The sequence below is a fragment of the Rhipicephalus sanguineus genome, chromosome 9, assembly GCF_013339695.2.
Source record: "Rhipicephalus sanguineus isolate Rsan-2018 chromosome 9, BIME_Rsan_1.4, whole genome shotgun sequence".
Taxonomy (NCBI): domain Eukaryota; kingdom Metazoa; phylum Arthropoda; class Arachnida; order Ixodida; family Ixodidae; genus Rhipicephalus; species Rhipicephalus sanguineus.
The window spans coordinates 47,427,107-47,448,095 of NC_051184.2; the positions used below are offsets into that span (position 1 = coordinate 47,427,107).

Here is a 20,989-nt window from a genome sequence, read left to right on the forward strand (position 1 = left end):
AGAAAGCCGTAGGAAGCGCGGTCACCGGCCTGTGAAGTTTCACGCGACGCACAAATTTCGAGGACGCCGGCGCAAATCAAAGCCGAACACTCAAACCACGAAAAGATCGTCTGCTGCCGCAAGGCGTAGTGGCAGTGACGCCGATGCGTCCGACGAGTTTGCCGCGGCATTCGAATATGTGAGTGCCTCCCAGAAAAAGATCGGACTCTTCGAAGACGAAGAAAAATCGCAGGACGACGAGTCTTCGTTGATTGCTGATATGACAGCATTGAACATGTTGGTTTAATCGAGGGCACTCCAGTTTTGAACGTGTTCTGGAAGAGCTTGGCGTGCTCCCGTCTCATGATCTGGTTGCTCTTGGCACATCACGGGACAGCACACGCCAGAAAAAAATGTCTCAAAAACTAACAGGAGAAGCAAGGGCCTGTCGGCGTGCGCTGAAGAAAAAATCTCTTGTCGAGGAGTCAGCTCGAAAGAGCCGTGAGGGCCAAACCTATGGTACTGGCGCATTTTAATGGCAGTGGCCACTACAAGGAGGATTGTTCTTTCTTGTGTACAAATTTCGTTGCATTCAATGACATCTTTGATAAATAAACATGCAATTTTGACTTTAAAACTCGTTTTTCTCAAAACACAAATTTTGCCATTTTTGTCAATGTGCCCCTCCTTTTTCGGGTACTTCTGGTGCTCAAATCTGCATGAAATTTTTCCCAAAGTTTTTCCAAAGTACGAGAAATGCAATTATCTTGTTTAAGTTTCGATATTCTTATTATAAAATAAAAAAAAGTTGTGTAAACTTTCACTAGGGTAGGAGAAATATGAACTTCCAACGTTAAAATTTTTCACGTCTAGTACATATTTTGTATGGACTTCCTAATTAGTTATTTGCATTCCGCACTTTATTTGAAACATTATGAACTATCGTAAAAAATTATTGAAGTTTAGGTCTGAAAAGAGGGGGGGCAAGGTGCTTCAGTTTTTCACTTTGTCATGTTGCAGAACTAAAAGTATGCAACTTGCAAGAAAACTAATTATATATTTGAAATCAGCATAAAAAGTTCTATAAGCAGCTCAAGTTTCATTGCTCTAGGGTGAATATTAAAGAAAAAGTGTCTTCGAGTAGCATCTCCCCTTAAGGTTATGTTAGTGTCCGTGTCTGCCTGTTCATCCCACGTCACGTCGCAGTATCCAGGCATCTTATGAAAGGCGACATGGTGGCTATTTTTTGCCAGGTCAGGATTTATATCTAGAGGTAGCATATACCATGTGCCTTTTCTCACAATGCAATCAGCGTGCACTTAGTGGTGCAGAATATTGTCTGCACAAAGGTGGCCTTGCAAACTTCCATGTAACAGCACTACAAATGAAGGCGTTTCACCAGAGTATGCTTGGGCACGTTTCTTTGGTTCGTTCTTTTCAAGCACGAACCAAATAAATGCAAAAAGGCACATAACACACGCAGTGCCAGTGTGCGTGTTGCATCTTTTCGTCCATGAGCAGTTTGCTACACCCGATTCTTTCTTTAGTTGCTTATCTCATGGTTTGGACCTGCAGTCGCTAACTGCCCTAAGTCTACTTATTCCATTACCACTTCCAGTGCCTCGTTACCTATCGCAAACCGTTGTTCGCTTCCGAGTCTGTTGAGCATAAATTTTCTGCATACTGACTCTCAAAGCTTAGACATATAGTTGTAGGATTTGGACATAAGAGATATTGCAAAATAATGACAAGTGACATTGCTGGTGCACCATTTAATGCAGTCTCAATGAGAGGAGGATGAATGTTGATACAGCCATGAAAATTGTTCTCAAGGTTCAAAGAACAGCAAAGGTGAAGGGTAGCATAGCCATCGCTATGTACACAAGTATCGTCAACATGCACATTCTCTGCTTTTCAAAGAAGGTTGAGTAAAAGTTAGTTGCCACGGTTTCCGATTATTTACTTTTATCCGACATTACAGAGTGGCATGAGCAGATAGAGTAACAACATGAAATGTTTCGATGAGCCTATTTTACTACGTTCGGATTTGCAGCTCATTAACAACAGAAAAACTGGACGTCCCAACTTTCCAAGATCACACAAGTGGTACGCTAAAGCATCGCGCAACCAAAACACAAATATACAGAGATCCCTGTCACTGCAAACCCCATGTACACAGATAGCGGGAAGTTAAGAAAAGCGTTAGGCATGTGCATTCAGGCAACGCTCTTGCCCAACTGCAGCATATGTTTTCAAATACCACAATCAGAAAGAACTCAAAAGATTCGGATGCACAACCGACGTCTTAGCTTTGTCATTCTTCATTTGGGGGCACCGGACACAAGCACAAAAGTTCCGACAGGTCATCTCGTTGCACCAAGTAGACTATATGCAAAGTTTGGTAGGCGGGCTTTCCATGCATCTGAGCCGGCCCTCGACAAGACAAACGAGCTCCCCACTAGCAGCATAATTGTAGCCGAGAGGCATGTCTTACGGAATCTCGGCCGCAGCGGGAAAACAAAGTGCCCCAGGCACGGCGACACTAGTTAACCACGCCAACTTCCATTTTGCAACTCTGGATTGAGAATTCGGTTGTCTTGATTAGGCCAGACGAGACGCATAGAAGCGCACGCACTTTCAGACTTCGCATGGTGTATACGTCGTGTCGAGCGAGAGGATGGAGCCGCTTTACGAGGGGAGGCGGTAACCATCCCGGGTTTGCTCAGAATGCAGGTTAGAGGCCGGGCATGACGTAGGCAATGTTGTTGAGGATCCTGGTGAGGCGTCTTACGGAATCTCGGCCGTTCAAGGGAAATGGAGTGCGCCAGAAGCGGCGGCACTAATTTACCACACAGACTTCCATCTTACAATTCCGGTGCAAGAATTTGGCCGTCTTGGTTAGGCCAGATGAGACTCGTATCGCGCACTTGCACACTTTGCACGATGTCTACGTTGCCTCGCGTGAGAGGACGGTGCCACTATATGGGGGAGGCAGTAACCATCTCGGGTTGGCCCGAGAAGCAAGATTCAGAGGCCGGGCATGACGTAAGCAATGTTGTTGAGGATCCTGGTAAGCGTTTCTTTCGAGCATCCGTTCATCTCCTTTCCGACGGCCGTCAGACACAGGAGAGGACCCAGGGCACAGAGCGTCGAGTCGAGCAACACGGAGAGACTTCCGGACACCGCTATCTGGCCCTGCGAGAAATGGAAACGGTGGGCACTCGTCAACAAAGAGTGCTGAAGTTTGGCGCAAGGAAATTAGTAGCAGACATCTATAGTCGGGTTACAACCTAAGTACTGCGACGCGCCTGTCATTCATCTGTGCAAGAGGGTCGTGCTCGGTTGTTTCCGTTCTTGCTACAAGTACTTTTTTGCCTGCTAATGTAAGTACTACGCATACTACGAAATACAAGCTTGTTGTCCCTAGTTAAAATCTGACATGTGGCTGAGTAGTGAAGTCGTAATCTTTGCTGAAATTTGCAAGGAAGTTCAAAACTAGCAACACTAACCTGACTGCATGAGAAAGTCTCCTACTTGGCATACGCGAGACGCGTTTGACATCACGTAAATAAGCAACTGCAATTGTATGGGGAATTTATGGAAATTCTCTCTGGGTGCAACAGCGATGGCTGTGGGCAGAGTGTACATTTACTCTTACGTTCTAACCGACTATAGTCGTGCATGACTGCAGTTGACTTTCGTTAATTCAACTTTGAAGGGACTGGCAAAATTGGTCAAATGATCCGACGAATCGAATCAGGTGAGAGGCAGAAAAAAAGAACCGACGACACTGCTGACTCGTTCGGCAGTGTTTGCCTCAATTGTAACAGATTCCCAACTTGAACAAGCAGCCACCTCTTAGGGGTCTAAAGTAGAAGATTGAGGTAAAAATGACATACGGTCACCTAGACTGCATAAAAATTGAATGCGCACTCTATGTGTTAGCAAGAAAAACAAAGCATTTCTCCAATTTCAAGAACAAGAAATGGGCGACCTATTTAAGCAAGTTCCAAGAGGAAAATGACCAATTCATGCTAATAAAAAAAAAACAAAAAAGTGCATATTCACCACATTATCACTATGTTACTGATGTATTCCACAAGGCTGAAAAAGAACCACAGTGCTATTGTTCCTTCAAAAAAAGAAGAGCCCTTCAGAAGTCACAGCAACTTTAGCTGACAGGCATGATAAGGTTTAAACGGGTACTGACACGATTTTGACATCGCAAAAGGGACAATTTTCTTTTCCTTGGTACAGTGCCAACGCTCTCTACACACTGGAGTCCGAGAACATGTATAAAACATTTTATTTTGACTTTGAAGTTTTCGTCGCTGAGCATCTGCAAGACAGCCCCACTACAATGGACATTATCCCGACGAGTTAACATGGTTCCACCGAGTTTGTGAACTCTGCGTCCTGCATGCAGCCTAAATCGCAGAAATCACTGTTGGTGTCACTGCACAACAATCCACTCATCGTTATGTGCACCACGAGCAGATGACAGATCTGCCGCTAGTATGTCGCGAGTTGCTGTCTCCCCATGACGTCACACTGCGATGACACATCACTAAGAAGATGCGCCCTCGATATTGAAACCGAAAGTCTATTTTTAAGGTAGTGACATTAAAAATATATTCAATGCATTCCCAGGCACCACAATAGGGTTTTCGGCACCAGTGCTTTTCTTTAGAGCAACAATCCGAAAACATTTAGAATTTGTGTCATTACTCCTTTAAAAACTTAATGTTCAAACAGTTATTGCTGTCAAGAAAAAAAGAAAGGAATTCCTTCAGAAGCAGAAACCAGAAGAGGCGTAAAACGTACCTCGTGCTCAGTCAGTCGCTGCCCGATGGTGCTCAGCGATTCGCCCAAGAGCTTCAGGTGGGCGGCCACGTCAACTGGGCCGATGCCGAGGGATCGCGGGCCCTCGCCCGTAGAAGCCATGGCCCTGGCATCCTCCTGGGCCGAAACCAGCGTCGTGGCCGGGGTCACAGCTGCCGCAGCGGTGGCAACTTTTGTGGCTCCGCCTGAAGCTCGTCCGTGGGGGGCAGGCGCGGTGGTTGTGGAAGGAGCGCTGGTTGTGGCTGGCGTCGACACCGCTGTGTTTGAAGGCCGTCCAGTGCTGATGAGCATTGAACCTTTGCTGGCTGGAACCTTGGCCTTACGGCGCCATGCCTGGAATGACGATATGTGGGGTTTTTATGTTGCATGGGTCAAGAAACGGTAAGTGCATAGCAAGTGGTCCTGCGTGCGTCCTGTGTTCCCTCGTCTTCGTCCATGTTCACTAGCGCAGTTAATGGGCTCTAAAATGAATGTGAACCAACTAGCCCGACTTGGTGCCCTACTTCAGCAAGTGGTAAGATGTGGCTGTGTAGGAACATTAAAGTGAAACAATGAATCGGTTCAGATTGATAAACTGTACTCTCACAACTCTAACATCATTAATTTCACCATCATAGGCTTATTAATGAGAAAAAAATTAAGGTCAATGTTTCGTTCTTTAAATCTTGCGCCGAAATCTTCGTGCGTGATGTCATGGATTTCAAATTGTATTTTTCGTATTTTGGCGACACTGGCTCAACGAAACTTCCTGAAACTTCCCGAGTAATTTACTAATATGAGAAAAATCCTTTGTCTTCTGAGTGTCCCTTTAAAAGGAGTCACTGTAGAGCGCATGAAATGTATAACTACGTCAAACGAAAACTGCTTTATCGAAACTGCAAATTAAATGAAATAACAGTCTTTCGGTTGGTCGCTTTTGCATCTGGGTATTGCAGAAAAGCTTTCGTTATTTGAACCCCAATACTTTCGAAAACTCTTCAGATAGAACCAGAGAAGCAAGCTCTCAAGTATTTTTCTCAGAAGAGGGACAATCTGAAATATATCCTTCTGACAACCGTCTTCCATCCAGAAAGCCATCTACGATAAACAGTGACAAAGAATATGCACGCATGTGCGGGTCATTCATCCACCAAATGGAGCAGTAATAACGATGCAGCTTTTGAGCACTTCACCGGTCCGTCCCTTGCAACCAAAACAGTAACACAACCCAGTCCATTCAACAGCCATCAGCCGTGCTTCACATCAGAGGAAAAAGTAGATAATGCATTCACTTCTTTACGCTTTGTATATTCCTAACAACGTTGTGAGGGTGCTCAACGGATAGTGCTGCACTGCTGCTATTCTTTCATGGCAAACGGAAGTCTTGTTAATCGGAACACATTTTTCCGGTCCGTTGAGGTTCTGTTTAAATGAGATTAAAGCAACAAAATGCGGCCCAAAAAAACATCTATGCTACTGCACAGATAAGCACACCCCACATCCCAAGAGGAAGCGATAGCTTACGATTTTCTCTTTCTCTGGCAGCATCTTCCAGGCCTCTCCGAGCTTCTTGCTTATGGAGACAAAATCTGGAACATTCACAAGCACTCATTTTATAAGCAGCGGTACACTCAGCACAGGTTTTATAGGGTGCAAGTTAACATTTACTCAAATGAACACTGTTCAGTGAAACAAAAAACTTATATGATTGTCTATTACATGCAGCTTCAGCTTATTTGACCGTGCAGAAACAGGTCTTCTGTTTTAGTACTAAGAACCTGAAGCAATAAAATGCATTTTATGCAGTTAAACCTCGTCATTCGAAAGTCGCATCTGACACGAAAGTAGCTTCGTTACAATCTGAAAACTCGCTATAAACGTAGATTTGTAACACTGTATTAATGGCACGACTATATTTCACTTACTTCGTTATAGCCAATAATTAAATTAGCTTTTTCTGCATTTGTTACATCACGGTTTGACTAAACTTAAATACACTCAAACCTCGATATAACGAACACGGATATAACGAATTATCGGTTATAACGAGGTAAATGAAGAATAGTCTTGTCATAGCTACAGTGTTACAAATAAATGTTTATAACCAATTTTCGGATATAACAAAGTTATTTTCGTGGCAGATGCGACTGTTATAATGAGGTTTGAGTGTAACTGCACACAAATGGGTAGAAGCACTCGCAACCCATTAGAGGCAGCTACTAAAATGCAACAGTGCGACGCTCCACAGTGTGTCTCGGACACGTTTCACACCCACTAAAACCATGCAACAGACTGGTGCAGAACATAAGTTGCACTGTTTGTCGAGCACGCAAATGCCGTCAAAATGGTGCGCCTACCAAGGTCCGGGTTATCTCTGACTATCTTGCGACGGTATTCTTGACACCACAACATGTATGCAGTCATGGGCCTCGGCTTGGCTTTCTGGAAAAGAAGAAAATTATAAATAAGAGTTCCAAAGAAAGGAATGCCCGAAATAGGTTGCCACACACTGGTGCCGGGCTAAAGGACAAAACATTCGCAGGCCGTTTACAGCAAGGTATCGATCAGAAGCTGCTCTCGGTCATTCATCTTGCAAACAACAATGACAAAAATGTCCATAAGCAGCTAGGTGTTGCCATGACAACCAACACACTCATAAAATCGTGCTTGCTCATATGTAAGTGACAAACTGTTAACAGCAGGAACATTTAATAGAAGTAGAAGTGTGTAGGTGCATTTTACTATGAAAATAAAAGTGTGTAGGTGGTGGCCGAACACAGAACACAATTCTGGGCGCTCTGTCGAGCTGCTAACTGTAGAAAAAAAATTTCAGAAGACCTAGCTCTATCAGGAAACTTGCATTGCACAATGCTCTGATAACCGTTTCCTTCCTATATGCCAGGAATTGGACCTTCATCCACATGTTTAGCATCGCAACACTTCAGTTGCTGCAAGAAATTGACGATCATGCGTTTTTATCCAACCAACAATGAAATGTGTCAACGTGAAATGACAATTGACATCGATAAAAGATCAGATCGCTGTATCAGAAGCGGCTGATCACCGACAAGCCCATGATCATGAGAGAATCAGTGATTTGAAAAACGGCGCGAACAAATACGCATGCAACCGGCGCTCCTTCGAGGGCCGCATTGCTTTATGTTCGCCAGTGCCGGGTTTCTTGCGCGTGACGCCACCGAACTCCATGAGCCATAACAAGCTTCGCTTTAGAAAGTTATGGTCACACTGCTTTCGTGCAAACGCAAGCGCGATAAGCAAAGGTCCGTGCCCACCTCTTTGGGAGGTGCCTTCTTGGATGCGGCTGGCGCCTTAGGTGTGGCAGATTTCTTGGTGCTCTTCTTGGGAACGGGTTCCTCGTACTCTGGATCGTCGTTGGTCTTCTTGCTGGGGCGGCTGGCCTTGGGCCTGGGGGCTGCGCTTGCTTTGCTCCTCGCGGGTGCTGCTCCAACCCGCTTTGGCGGCGGCCGCCGCTCATCTTCCGCGATCACCAGGTGCGAGTCGCGCGTGTCATCATCGTCATCGTCGTCGTCGTCATCATCGTCGTCGTCGTCATCATCGTCGTCGTCGTCGCTTTCCTCGACATTAATCATGTCGGCCCTGGGTTCCATGTGGTGCATGGCTCGCTGCGTCAACAGAGAATAAATAGGAGTAAGCTCGGCTGTGTGAGTAAGCTTTCGCAGCGAATGACTAAACTATCTTCAACCAACCCTTTCTGTGGCAGCTCTATACTCCGCTCCGTACACAGCAGTCAACGCAGTAAAGGCTAACAAGACTTCTTGCAGCAGATGTGTTCGCGCCAGGAAGGTGTCCATTCTAGTTTCGCACTCGCAATGTGATTTTTTTCCGTTTTATATGGAGTAATTAATTAGAAGTTCTTGTGGCTTAGAGCTAAACAACTGTGTTATATGGCTGTGAAAATGTTCTTCTACATCTCCTAGCGTTTTGTCGTGTACGTTTCTTTGTTTTTCATTTGAAGCATCGAGACGCTTCACGTGCATTCCCTTGCTCTGCTCGAACGAGCACTTACAATGACAAAACGGGCCTATGAGACGTGCAGACTGATATTATAAATTTTGCTGACTGAACCTCCCGCGTAGCCTCAACAGTGCTGACTGCTATGTATGCTAGGTATGGAAGGGAGCAGTGGCGTAGCCAGAGGGTGGCACACCAGGTCACCAGGCCTGTGCCCCCCCACACAGAAATTTTTGTTTTCCGTGGGATACAGAGCACAAAATGACACTCAACTCCACTTATCTGCCTGAACCTCATGTCAGATCAAGGAGGTGCCTCCCCCGAAAAAAATTTCTGCCTATGCCTCTGGAAGGTAGTATACCTAGTTAGAAGAAGGATTTTGGAAAGTAACCTAGCTTAGTCCTTGATATAAAGAATGTCAAGAATACAGGCGAATCCAAAAACAATAAAGCACTTTCTTTTAGTATGCATTCCAAGTTACGAGGCTGGCCAGTGAGAAGACGTGTTAATATAAAGACATTTTGTGGAACACGCCTGTTCCTGCTTTTGGTAGCAGGCCCTCAAATTTCACCCGATGAAAACCAACGCAACGTTCTCACCGCACATGTAAACACTTCTAAATGCAAGCCAAAAGGTCTTTCTCTGGTGAAAAGACTTAGGCTAGAAGAGGTTCGAGGTGAAGCGGTGGGAGCAGCGATGCCGGAAGGTGTTCGGGGAACAGGAAGGCCATAGGAAACATACGAAAAAAAAGTTTTTAAATAAAAAAATAACTTTGTTCTTTGAACATGGATCTTGAGGCCACCTATCGCCTACTCATTATTGTACGCAATATTAACACACATGTCACAAGTGAGTCAAATTTACTGAAGGAAAATTCACGCAAGGGTCAGCTACGACAAGTGGCATTCATCTTGCAATTGTCAACTGGACTCTGCTTCTTTTTACTCGTTACGAAGTTTAAACAGCCATTTCAGCTTCACTGGGGCTCTCGATAACTCTTGCACTCTGCTGATGCAACTGCAAAGTGTTCAGAGTGCTTCATGAAGATGGTTGGGCAGCTGGAATGAATGGTCTGAAAATGGCAACGATGCTATCTGCTTCGAAAAAGCGGCTTTTCAAACGGACTAAACACGGCATTTTGTTACATCTGAAAATAGATTATGCTGAGGCTTCACTGCAAAAATACAGCTGCAAACCCAACATACTGCAACGAAACACTACTAGAGACGAAGACAGTACGAAAGAAGACGAGTCGACACTTTGTGATACTCACGTGGACCTGGCTGTATCTTGTACGCTTGTCTCCAAGTGGTCCGCTGTACATACCTTGTAAATATATTCTGAAACGCCTTTTCTCCCCGTAACAATATGATACGAGTATGTGCAAGACATGGAAGGAAGAACAGCGAGCAAGCATGCACTTACCTGTCTAGCTTGTTGGCTGGCCTCGAAATCAGTGTTACCAGCTGCCACAGTCTTGGCCTGGGGAAGCATCTGGAACGTCGGCTTCTTGCCCTTCTGCTGCATCTGAATGTGCGGCAATGGCCGGGCGTACTCCATTGAGTCGTCTGAATCAGACTCCTCGTCCGAGCTGGTCTCGCTGGACTCCGACGACGAACTTGACGAATCTGGTGGCATAGGAAAAGGTTGCAGCCAGGTCATAATCGTGCACATCGAAGACTTGCTCCTATGCTGTCCCATAGAGACATGTGGTTTAAGGATTACTTTCGACCAGTAAGTACCTGACAGCTGCCAAGAAAAGATTGCTTCTGGAAACACGAGTGTTCTCTGTTGTGTGTCTGTGGCCAGAACTCCTCCTTGGGAATTGCCTCCTCGCTCAAAGTTCTTTAAAGTGTGCGTGTTATAGAGTTATAAAATATCTACATATCCTTAAATTGTGCAGCCATTTTCCTACATTAAAAAACTAAAATCGAAACATCAAACAAGCCATCACAAAAAGAAGCATGTAAACCTAATATTGCGATGGTTTTTATGCATGCGACTGTGGACTGCCAGATTTTTCCCTGCAACAAACTTTCATTTGCGGGTTCCAGCTTCACAACCATGGTCTTCCATTTCTGTGCATGTTTTGTTTTTTAGTCGGTCATTCACCTTCATTCTATAGACCTTTTTTTCGTGGGCGCCGCCATATTGCCTAGCCGGTGGCGCCGTCTCTGGTCTGGCAACCCACTGGCATGTGCGAAGCTCCGCGATTGTATGGAAGGTATACGTGCGGCCGCAGTTGCAGCCGGTTGTTTTCGTTCTGGCGCACTGAATTTCCTATCGAATGATGCGGTATACGTAGGAAATGAATCTGTGAGACGTCCTGAAACAGTTTGATCTGTTCAGGGTCAATGATGTTCATATACGGCGACGAGAACGTGTCGCAAGTGGTCGATGTCATATATTTTCGACATTGTCTGTTGGAAAACCACGTGAATATTTCGACTTGTTCTAGCAGGGCAAGCAAGTGCACCCACTCTTAGCAGATACAATGAATTTTTTTCTTGGACTGTAATCTTTTAGTTAGTCTTTTCATTCACGGTGTGTTTATGCTGTCGCACCGACTACCGCTCGTACATGCGGTTGTGCGTGAGCACGCAGTCTCAATTTCGTCGCGCGGACAGCATGTTTGTTGCTCGCGAACAGTTGCCTATCTTGTTTCTCAACTATCTTGTTTCTCAACTTTTAAGTGACCGCTTATTACTCGCTCGTTTATTGCCCACCAGTGTGGACGAAGTTAGAGCTGTTTACAGGGATGTGCTGGTACATATAAAAACGATGCTGATGATGACATATCGGCGCACTTCTTTTTCTTTTAAAAGTCGTGATATTTGATCGGATTTCGGCGGCGATAAGATGAAGATAGTGAGAGTTTCTTCTGCCGCTGTGACACGAAGCGCGCCCGGGCTCGAGCCTTTGATCGGCATGAAAGGTGATTCGCGTTTTCGTTTTTTTTTTGTAACCTCATTACCAGACGTACTGTTCTTGCTAAATTCTTGCTGTCGCTCGCAAAGCTAAGTAGCACAATTGGCATTTCAATAAACACTAGACAAGCGTAACAACGTGGTTTTTGTATCGCGCTTAGAAGAGGATTAACTATGTTGTATATCATTGCGCGACTTGTCGGAGACGGTTCTTGACCTCGTAAAATTTTGTATTCCTGAGGTAGTTGTTCTACACACGAAGTGACAGAACTCTTTTTTTTTTTTTTTTACAATTCGGCTTTCATATGGCTCATCGTATACGATGCACCGCGCTGCCTTACGGGAGTTGTAACCTCACGACAAAAATCTCGCCACATCCTTTTCATGTAGCGTTCAGTGAATGTTCGGGCTTTACAAGGCTGGTACGGAGAACAAATTAAATGAATGGTGCCAGTTACTCCACTGGGAAGTGAGGGATTTCTCGTCCGTGCTCATACCGGTAAACATCAAGTGCAGTGATCACCGCCTTGAGCGAAGCTACGAAGCTAATTGTTAGACCAAACACATCATATTAAAATATAATAATAAAAGAAGCGAAAACAACTGAGTTGGCTACTCGAGTGGTACTTTGATGTTTTGCTCTATACCAGACATGGCCGTACTTGACCGCTTATGTTTGTTCGCAAATCTGGCCATATCCGATTGACATCTGATTGCGTGGAACACTGGGAGTTCCGGATATACTGCGGCACTTGCCGATTTAGAACAGGTAACGTAGCACAAGCGATGTACCTCGAAGAGTGCGCACAACCGAGAACACCCTGCGCTTGGTAGTACATGTCGCATACTTATTCAGACAGCAGTTTCTTTTTTTCAGTAGTTGTTAGAACGACCAAATACGGCACAGTGGTTTCCCGTTGACCTTGCGCTGGCTGACATCACACTAAAAGAGAACAAAACCCGCAGGTCGACCTAAAACACGCAAAAATTGTTCAAAATCGCCATTCATCCAAGCACCGGCCCGCACACTCTGCGCCGTCGCACACGAGCCAGAAAGGAGGAAAGCGCTGGTTGCCAGTGCGGTCCTCCTCGCCTGATGCAACGGTCTATAGATTTAAGAATTACCGATGGCGTGCGAACACGGACACTAGAGAAGAGTCGGAACAGCACAAACGCTACTAACAACGTAAAAAGGCACTCAGCGGCGGAGAGGAAGGTAGACAGAAAAACTTATCTGTGCATGCCCAAGCAAGAGGCGATACCTATTAATGCTGCAACCGCGCTGGTCCATGCGAGAGATAACTAACTGTTCAGGCACTTGATTTCTTCTTTAAGCAAGTTAATCGACAGTTAGCTCACCGTCAATTTCAGTTGTTAGTTGGCATTTGAGGTGTTTTGACTTCTCTCTTGTGTCTGTGTTTGCACACCCTGTTTTTTAACATGAATACCCACCAACAAGCTCAGCTCTCTGTTATTCTAAGAATTACTTTCCACTTTCCCTCTCTCTCTATATGTCACATGACCCACTTGCTATCTAAGAACCACATGAACCCTTGATGTTTACTCAAAGTGCAGCGAAAGTGTCTGTGTTCCAATCGTAACCTCAGCCGGCGAGGTGGTTTTGTTTGATTAGCCCATAAGATTTAAAACAAAAAATCCTGTGCTAATGTCATTTTAGTATAGGTCCTGGCGTAGTTCTAAATACCGTGCTAGATCCTGAACTAATTTTATCCTTGTGTCGGTCTTGGTGTAGTTACAAGTCCCGCACTTAATGAAGCTCCACTACCGTGAAACCTGAGGATATGCCTAGCACGGGCAACCCAGCGAATCTCGCGGCAATCGCGCGCTTGCCGCAACGGTGGCGCCCTCTTGCGCGCGGCGCGGGTATCAGCCAGCGCTTCCGTCTGTGTGTCCGTGTGTATTCCTCTAGTCCGTGTCTACTAGCGCTACCCTTCCAAGTATGAATTTCCAACTCGCCCAAGAAACAGCATCAGCCAGATGTTTAAGAAGCGTTTTTCGCGACTTTAGGAAAATTATTGCGACTAATTCTGGGTTATTTCAGTAGTTTATATTATCTGAGACCTTGTTAGTTTATTCTGCATCAGTTTTGAGCATTGTTAGCCTTGTTTTAGGCGACATGAGACACTGGATGGACATGCCGTGCAACCTAAAGTGCGACGCACTTAAAACAAACTCTGGCGCGACGCTGATGGGGGTTGCGTCCTGCAGACAACGTACCGTCAGCGACGTTGCCGGATCCGTACAAGGGCTGGTGCTGCGCCACGGGCACCGCCTTGGGGGCCGTCGGCACGTTCAAGTAGCCGGACTCCTGGATGTTCTGCAGGTTCTTCAGGTGTATCACCCCGTCCACGGCCCTCGCCTTGACGGGGCTCACCGCCTTGGACGCCTTGGCGATCTTGATGGGCGCCACTTTCTTCTCCGGAGGATCGGACAGCGGGTCTGGCGACCGCGGTCTCTTTTTGGCCTTCGAAGGTGCGTCGTTGAGGTCGAAAGCGTCCCAATCTTCCATTTCCATTAACTTGGCCGACTTCTTGCGAACACGACCCGATCTTGAGATGCCGCCGCTAGCCATGGTTTCTTCTTTCTTACTTCCCAACTAGAGGAGAAAGTTGACGACGAAACGGCTACAGCGGTCACCCGGGAAAAGTTAAAAGTCGCCCTGCACAAGCAATTTGAACAAGTTTGCGGAAACTGAGCCTCGTTGAATGATGTTTGTCGCCCCTACGACGCTTGCAGGTTTCCTTCGAGAGTGAGTTCGAATTCCAGGAGGGAGAGGTGAGAACGGCGCTACTAAGAGCTTGGACGCGACGAGCTAGCGGGCATAGCTCTCGTAGCGCGCGCCGCGCGCATTACCTGGCGAGTAGGATGCCGCCGCCGCCACGGTAACGCCATCGGCGCTCTGGGCCTCCAAGCTGGACCCAAGTTCGGTCTGGTTATCTCCGAGCTGAGAAACGTAGCGTTCGCGGATATTTGACGATCGCGAAATGCGCGACGGTGCGTCAGGACGAAGTGCGACGTTGAATTCTTGTCAAAAACAACAACACGACCGCCATTCGTCGAACGACATGGCCGGCAAAAGCAAGGTCTCGAGGATTTTCGTATCTGAAATTTCGTGTGGCCGTGGTGGAACATCTTTAATTTTAGCCATTAGCTACCAAATTACTTGTTTGAATAGCTAAGCATGAATTCTCGGTGCTTCACACTGTAGATTTCGTGAGGTAAATCACAATCCTGTCTTTTGGCCAGTTTTAGCTGCCAATCTCGAAGGCTATGATTTTGCGTAGTGCAAACGCTACAGTTTCGGAAACGTTGAGTTTCGGAAGTTGCTTATCCATTATTAGATATTTTGACGTTGTGGGCGTGCACATGTCGTCTGTGGCCGCACCTTCGGTGTTTTCGGCCCCTAAAGCCCTCCTCAGTCTGTTTTCTGTAAGTACAATTACCACCAATATCTCGCGCTGCTGGACTGTCCGACTGCGCTTTTTGAGGACTGAAACCGCTCGACATCTATTAGTTTAACATTTATTCCACGGCCCTTCGAGCAAATCAATTGTTTGCGTTTCAGCCACTGTAATTCAAACTGTGTCCCGGAGTGAATGACACAGATAGTCAGGTGGAGGGTGGAGCATCTTGGCCATAGAGTTTCTTACAATAATGATCTTGGCAATGGAGCAGTCGGAGAATTGCATTTGTACTGCATAATTGTAATGTGTGCTTCATTACAGTGTACAAGAATAACATTCTGGTGCATTGAAATGGCGGCTAAGGTACGGTCATCATAGATGTGAACATGTGGTTGAATATGGTGCATGAGGACTTCTGCGTCCTTCATGCATTATACTTTGAGGTGTTCACTACACTACCCATCACAGATGACATCACTGTTCCGTTACAGAATAATCAACGGTTTTTTAGCGGTGCTGACGCGCAAAACACGTGCAGTGCACTGCAATTTAAACGCGGTACTTGTAGACCTTTTGTGCCAACCATGACTCATCCATTTTACATTCATGACAGGAGTGTAGCCAGGATTTTATTCTGGGGTGTGAGATATGGAGAGCGTCCGCCCTTTTGTGTGCACATGTGGGCACACGAGTCCGGAACGAAAGCCTTCGAGATGAAGAGGCGTTTTGCGACTTTTCCGCTAGGGGAAAGACGCATGCGCCGTGGCACCGTGAAAAGAAAAAGGCGGATTTTGGGCCCATGACCGGCACGTCCGAGTGGCGGTGCACTGCGCGGGCGCGGGACAAGGCACTTCGATTGCGCATGCAAAACTCTGTAGTACTGTCATATTGCGCAGGCGCACGATATGACAGGAGAGGAGAATATGTATACATGCAGTATGTGATTGAAGCTGCAGCTCCTCGCGTTCAAAAGAAACACTGCAGCGCTGGTAATGGAACCAGTGCGTGGAAAGTTGGTCTTGGAGCCCCTGACAAGCGGACGCTATATCTTGCTATGAACCGCTGTACGCTTTTTTAGAGCGACAGTCCGACATTTTTAATGCTATTTATCACTTTTAGTGTAATTGTCTTTATGTGTATGCGTTCGCATCGGTTTCGTTCTTCCTTCTTAGCGGGCCCGTTGATGTCCATCAGTAGCGTTCCCACCAAATGAGAACTCTACTCCACGTAAATATCATTCAGAAACTAATAACTGAAGATTTTGCGATTACTGCCACCATATTGCTGCACAGCATCTGCCTAAGTCATTCGTGCTCGCTCAAGAGAAAAATTATGGCAGCTTCGCAGTAGTTGCGCCAAGCCTGAAGGGAGAGCTCAAATGGATGGCCTTCCTTGTTTCTCTCTCTCTTTCTTTCTATCCCTTTCTCTCTGTTTCTTGTATCTCTTTTTAGTGTCTGTTCCTTTCCAGTCTTTCTTTCTATTTCTCCTTTCTATTTCTCCTTCTTCCCATTCTCTATCTGCTTCTTTCTCTTTGTCTTGCTCTGTTTTTCGTGCCTGTTGCTTTCTGTCTCTTTCTATGTCTTTCAATCTTTTTTCCTATCTCTTTCTATGTTCTCTCTCTCCCTCCCTTTCTCTCTCTCTCTATTTGTCTATGTTTTTCTGTCTTTTTTATCTTTCTATGTCTTTATTCCCTTTATTTCTCCCTATTTTTCTCTCCCTCTTTCTTGCTATCGCTTTCTTTATCTCTCTTTTCTATCTGTTTCCTTCCCTCTCTCTTTTTCGCGTGTTCGTTTACGTTTGACACTCGCAGCTGCTACACACGGCAGTGGGGGCTTGCCCAATTCCGGTGAGGAGTTCTGGTGACACCGGACAAACCACGCGTCGAGCTACAAGAGCTTCGCTGTCAAAAAAAAAAAAGCGTTCATGTGGGGCCTTCTGCATTAAAGTTGAACTGCCCCAAATTGCTATAGCCCCTCAGTCACTTTGCGGCGAAAGTGTATCTTGTATCTTAAAGACACACGATACTTCGTACGATGTACCAGAAATACAGATACTGACACCACACCTGCCGAAGGTATGATTCAGTTACGAGGCACGCAAATAATATCTAATAGACGCAGTTAAGAAAACTGGAGCTTTCGTATTGAGCCCTGCGAAAGTCCTTTTGGTTGGTCTGCCCCCATCTTGCGATTTCCTCTTTCACCTCATTCGGGAGCCTCTCCTGTCCTAACCGGCGACGCTTTAGAAGAAGAATAGTTAGGCACGCACATATCTTTGATACTGCCCAGCCCTGACTACTACAGTACAAGATCGTCGGTAGGGAAGAGGGTTGCCAGAGTTGCACCCCCCAACACTTGCCCGCCACCCAAGCTACACCAGCGCTCCCCCACCTCTCCCATCGTGGTGCAACGCGGGCTGCAACCCCCGAGACAAAACCCTGCCGACGCCCATGCTACAGTATTCAACTTGCGTCATCGGAGTGCATTGCGCGCCATCCACATTGTAACGTTGAGACGGTTATCCAAGTGTCTCATCTGATTCATTTAACAGCCTTACCATCACACTCATACAGTAGTGTTACGGTACATTAGCCACCATCATCGTGGGCGAGTACGCAAGACGTGCTGGTCTCCGCGGGGGTGGCAGGTGGCCGGACCAGCCCTATCTTGCGGAGGATGCATACGTGTCTCTCGTTGGTAAGGGTTGGTCTATGCCACCGGGATGGTGCTGTTCGCAGTCTCTTCGGGATCTCCTCGGTGTGAGGAGAGCTACGGGCAGGCTGCAGGGCTCGACTTCAGCGCAGATGCACGGTATCGGAATCCCGAGAGGCGGAAGGCCTCACGCAGTACCATCTTTCAGCGGTTGTTCTTTATTTACTTATTCAGCATCATCACCCAAATAGCTAAAATGAGTTAAAAGATTAGTTAAGTTACCTGCATCGATTGAGATTAAGCCACTTGGCATATTTGTCAATTTGTGTGCATCAGCGAATGTCTCAGTCCTTCAGCGTCTCAGTCCTTATCTAGAGATAGTACATCTATGTGTAAAAAGTTTTGCTGAGATTTAGCTCTAATCCTCCTCTTTCGTGCTGCAGTGATGTCAACCTAAGCCAACGTCTTATCCCCAGATTGACCCCTGAAAGTTCGCTAGATTTCAAGAAAAATCCCTAGATTGACTTTTAAATGTCGTTATTCATACTACTTCACCTTTAACAAACTCTAAATATAGTTCGCTATATCTATAGCTGGCCCATCTCATCAGAAATAAAAAGGAGCATATTAACAGCTACTGAAGTTCTTTTTTTTATTACATTTTCTGTGGAGCAGTTGCACGTGAACGGCTTGCATATGGCGCCAGTTATTTCTACAGAGACAGATTTGTCAAGTGCGCCTTGTCCACTCATTAAAGACGCAGATGCGATCGCTCGGCTCGATTGCAAGTCTGTAGCGTCTCTGTTGTGCTTGCAGCATGCGAGATGGCGATCAATTTCTAATTTTCCGCATTTGCAATCAGCGTTGCATGGTTGGCAGTACAGAAATACAGAGACCCTCTTTTACCGGCTGATAACCATCCTGTGTATTTTCGATCAGTTTCCCATTTGGCCAAATATTTTTGCCGTTGCTTTCGCTCTTATGAAAATGGCGTGAAGGAAAGACTGCAAACACATGGTCTTTTCTCGTCTCTTTCCGTCGCGTCGTTTTCATAATAATAAATCCGTACGAACTCGCCCGACTGCCAGTCCTACTTTCGATCTATTTCTTTCAAAGTCTCCTGGTCCAGAAGTTATTTGACACATTGACATGGAGCAAGTTTGCACGGTGAAGGCACGCGGAGAGCGTGAACTTGGCACGTTTTCCTGTGCACTACAAGGCGAAATTGCTCTTTATGAACGAAACAAGGGGAAATGTCTCGCCGTCATGGCTACGAGCGGCACTCACTAACACTCCCAGGTGCAGGTTCGGTGCCTGCCGGCGGCAAGTTGTCTTTTCGTCCACTTTACTTCACAGTTATATCATAATTACTACAAATAACGATACTTTACTTGGCTTGACTGTCTGTTCGTTGTAATTAAAATTGCTCTTTGTTTCACATAGAAGTAAAGTAATCACTCATGGCACTCATGATGACATGCGCGTGCATTCTAAACACTTACGACGACAACGGTTGATTTCTTTCCAGTATTCAGCATATGTTAATCATGCGTTACAGAACTGCTATCGCCTTCAGTCTGCGCAGCATAACACAAAAGCTCACCTAAAAGGACAAAAACAGCAAATAGAGAAAATTATCGTTTTTCATAGCCTTATACTTGAAAAAGCGTGATTACTCAGTAACGCTGGTCATTAGGCCACGCAATGTGCCATATCCATAGCTTTATAAAAATACCCCCCCCCCCCCCCCCCAACCCGGCGTGGTTCTACTGTAGGGTACAAAAATACCTAGATTCAATACATGCCTTGCACGTGACGTCACAGACAGGTGCTCTGCGCTGGAGCCCCAACATAGCGGCCACCGTGACTTTTTTATCTCATTAGAGTGTGTCAGTGCAGAGGAGGACACCCAGGTGTTCGGTCCCCGCGTTCTTTTGTGCTCTCCCCGCTTTCTTTTGTTCGCCAGCCGCGCCAAGGGGGAACACAAAGGAACGCGGGGGTTTTGGTGTGAAGGATGCTTGGGTGCACCGGCACTAATCTGATGGCGAGCCGTCACCGTTTCTTGCTCGGCGCGTTCGAATAAAAGCTCACGGAGCGTCTCAACCCGCTGGTCCCCCAAGATGGCGGCCACGGTGACGTCAGTGCAAGCTATGTATAAAAAGACTACAAATCCGTCAAAGAGATAGAAAACCCCTAGATCTAGGGATAAATACCTGACATCACTGCTGGGCTGCCCTCTGCCGTTTAGGTAGGGGGCCGGAGTAAAGTCCCTATATTTTCCCTAAAAATCTAGGGACTTTAGGCCGGAGCTTTGCGGGGTGATCCGGCCCAACCAAGTTCGCCAGAACAAAGGCCTCCGAAATCGAAAGGCGTGCAGAGACCCTACGAAAGCTTTTCGCGACTTTCCCGCTAGGGGAACGGTGCATGCGCCGTGGCAACGCGTGAAAAAATGCCGGATTGCCGAGACTCGCTGCCGAGTTTGCAGTTCACTGCCGAGGTCGTGTGAAATGCAGCGCAAGTCCACGAAAGCACCGTTATCACATCCCCTTAAAAAAATGTAAACGAGACAAAAATCCCTTGACCCGATGCAGGTTTGCTGGCCATGGGTCATGTCTTTCAATGGCGCAGTTTTTTTCACTCTGAAATGGTAAATTCTGCGGCAAGCTTAACCGTTATTCTCTCCTTCGTTCGAATTACGTCGACTGCGCGGGCAACCAATCTGTATGACGCTTGAGCCTCTTGAGGACCCGACTACACGTCAATGGCCCATTTACATGTCGTTTATCCGCGTTATCCTACAAGAAACAGGCTAAACGCATTCGTGGGTTATGCATATTCTTCAGACATCGAAGAACCGTGGCTCGTGGGAAGTGCAGTGCCTAGGGTTGGAGGGTGTGTCCAGACTATACAGACATCAAGATAAAAATTAAGCGGCCGGAACATACTTGAACGGGAATTCTTCCAGATATGTATTACGCGGAGGTCATTACGATGTCGGGTGAAAGTTCAAAGGGGTATTCTGGCTTCAGACGGAATTTTCGACCGGCTCGTCAAACTTATGCTTGTGTCCGTTTGCGCTATATCACATTCAGTAATCGGTATTGATAAATCCTATGCTCTTTTAAGCAATAATTTTTACACTGAGTAGGTCCGTAAACACTGGATGCTAATACCATAAATCGTTTCTTGCCGC

The 20,989-nt window shown here is 46.2% G+C and overlaps 1 protein-coding gene across 1 annotated transcript; it reads right to left on the minus strand.

Moving 5' to 3' along the window:
* Nucleotides 1–1,737: 1,737 nt before the first annotated feature.
* LOC119405121 (HMG box-containing protein 4) lies at nt 1,738–14,812 on the minus strand. The gene is made up of 7 exons (XM_037671917.2): nt 13,959–14,812; nt 10,219–10,421; nt 8,094–8,444; nt 7,158–7,242; nt 6,325–6,389; nt 4,804–5,154; nt 1,738–3,174 (listed from the first exon to the last, which is right to left on the minus strand). Exons 1-7 carry the CDS (start codon nt 14,311–14,313, stop codon nt 3,007–3,009), a joined length of 1,578 nt encoding a protein of 525 aa, XP_037527845.1. The 5' UTR covers nt 14,314–14,812; the 3' UTR covers nt 1,738–3,006.
* Nucleotides 14,813–20,989: the final 6,177 nt, after the last annotated feature.

What these genes read in the sequence shown, in the direction of transcription:
- LOC119405121 (XM_037671917.2), bottom strand. Translation starts at nt 14,313, where the DNA reads ATGGCTAGCGGCGGCATCTCAAGATCGGGTCGTGTTCGCAAGAAGTCG. An exon ending in ATCCGGCAACGTCGCTGACG is followed by an intron (nt 10,422 to 13,958) that starts GTACGTTGTCTG and finishes CTATGCCACCAG; the next exon opens with ATTCGTCAAGTTCGTCGTCG. An exon ending in AGCGACTGACTGAGCACGAG is followed by an intron (nt 3,175 to 4,803) that starts GTACGTTTTACG and finishes CATTTCTCGCAG; the next exon opens with GGCCAGATAGCGGTGTCCGG.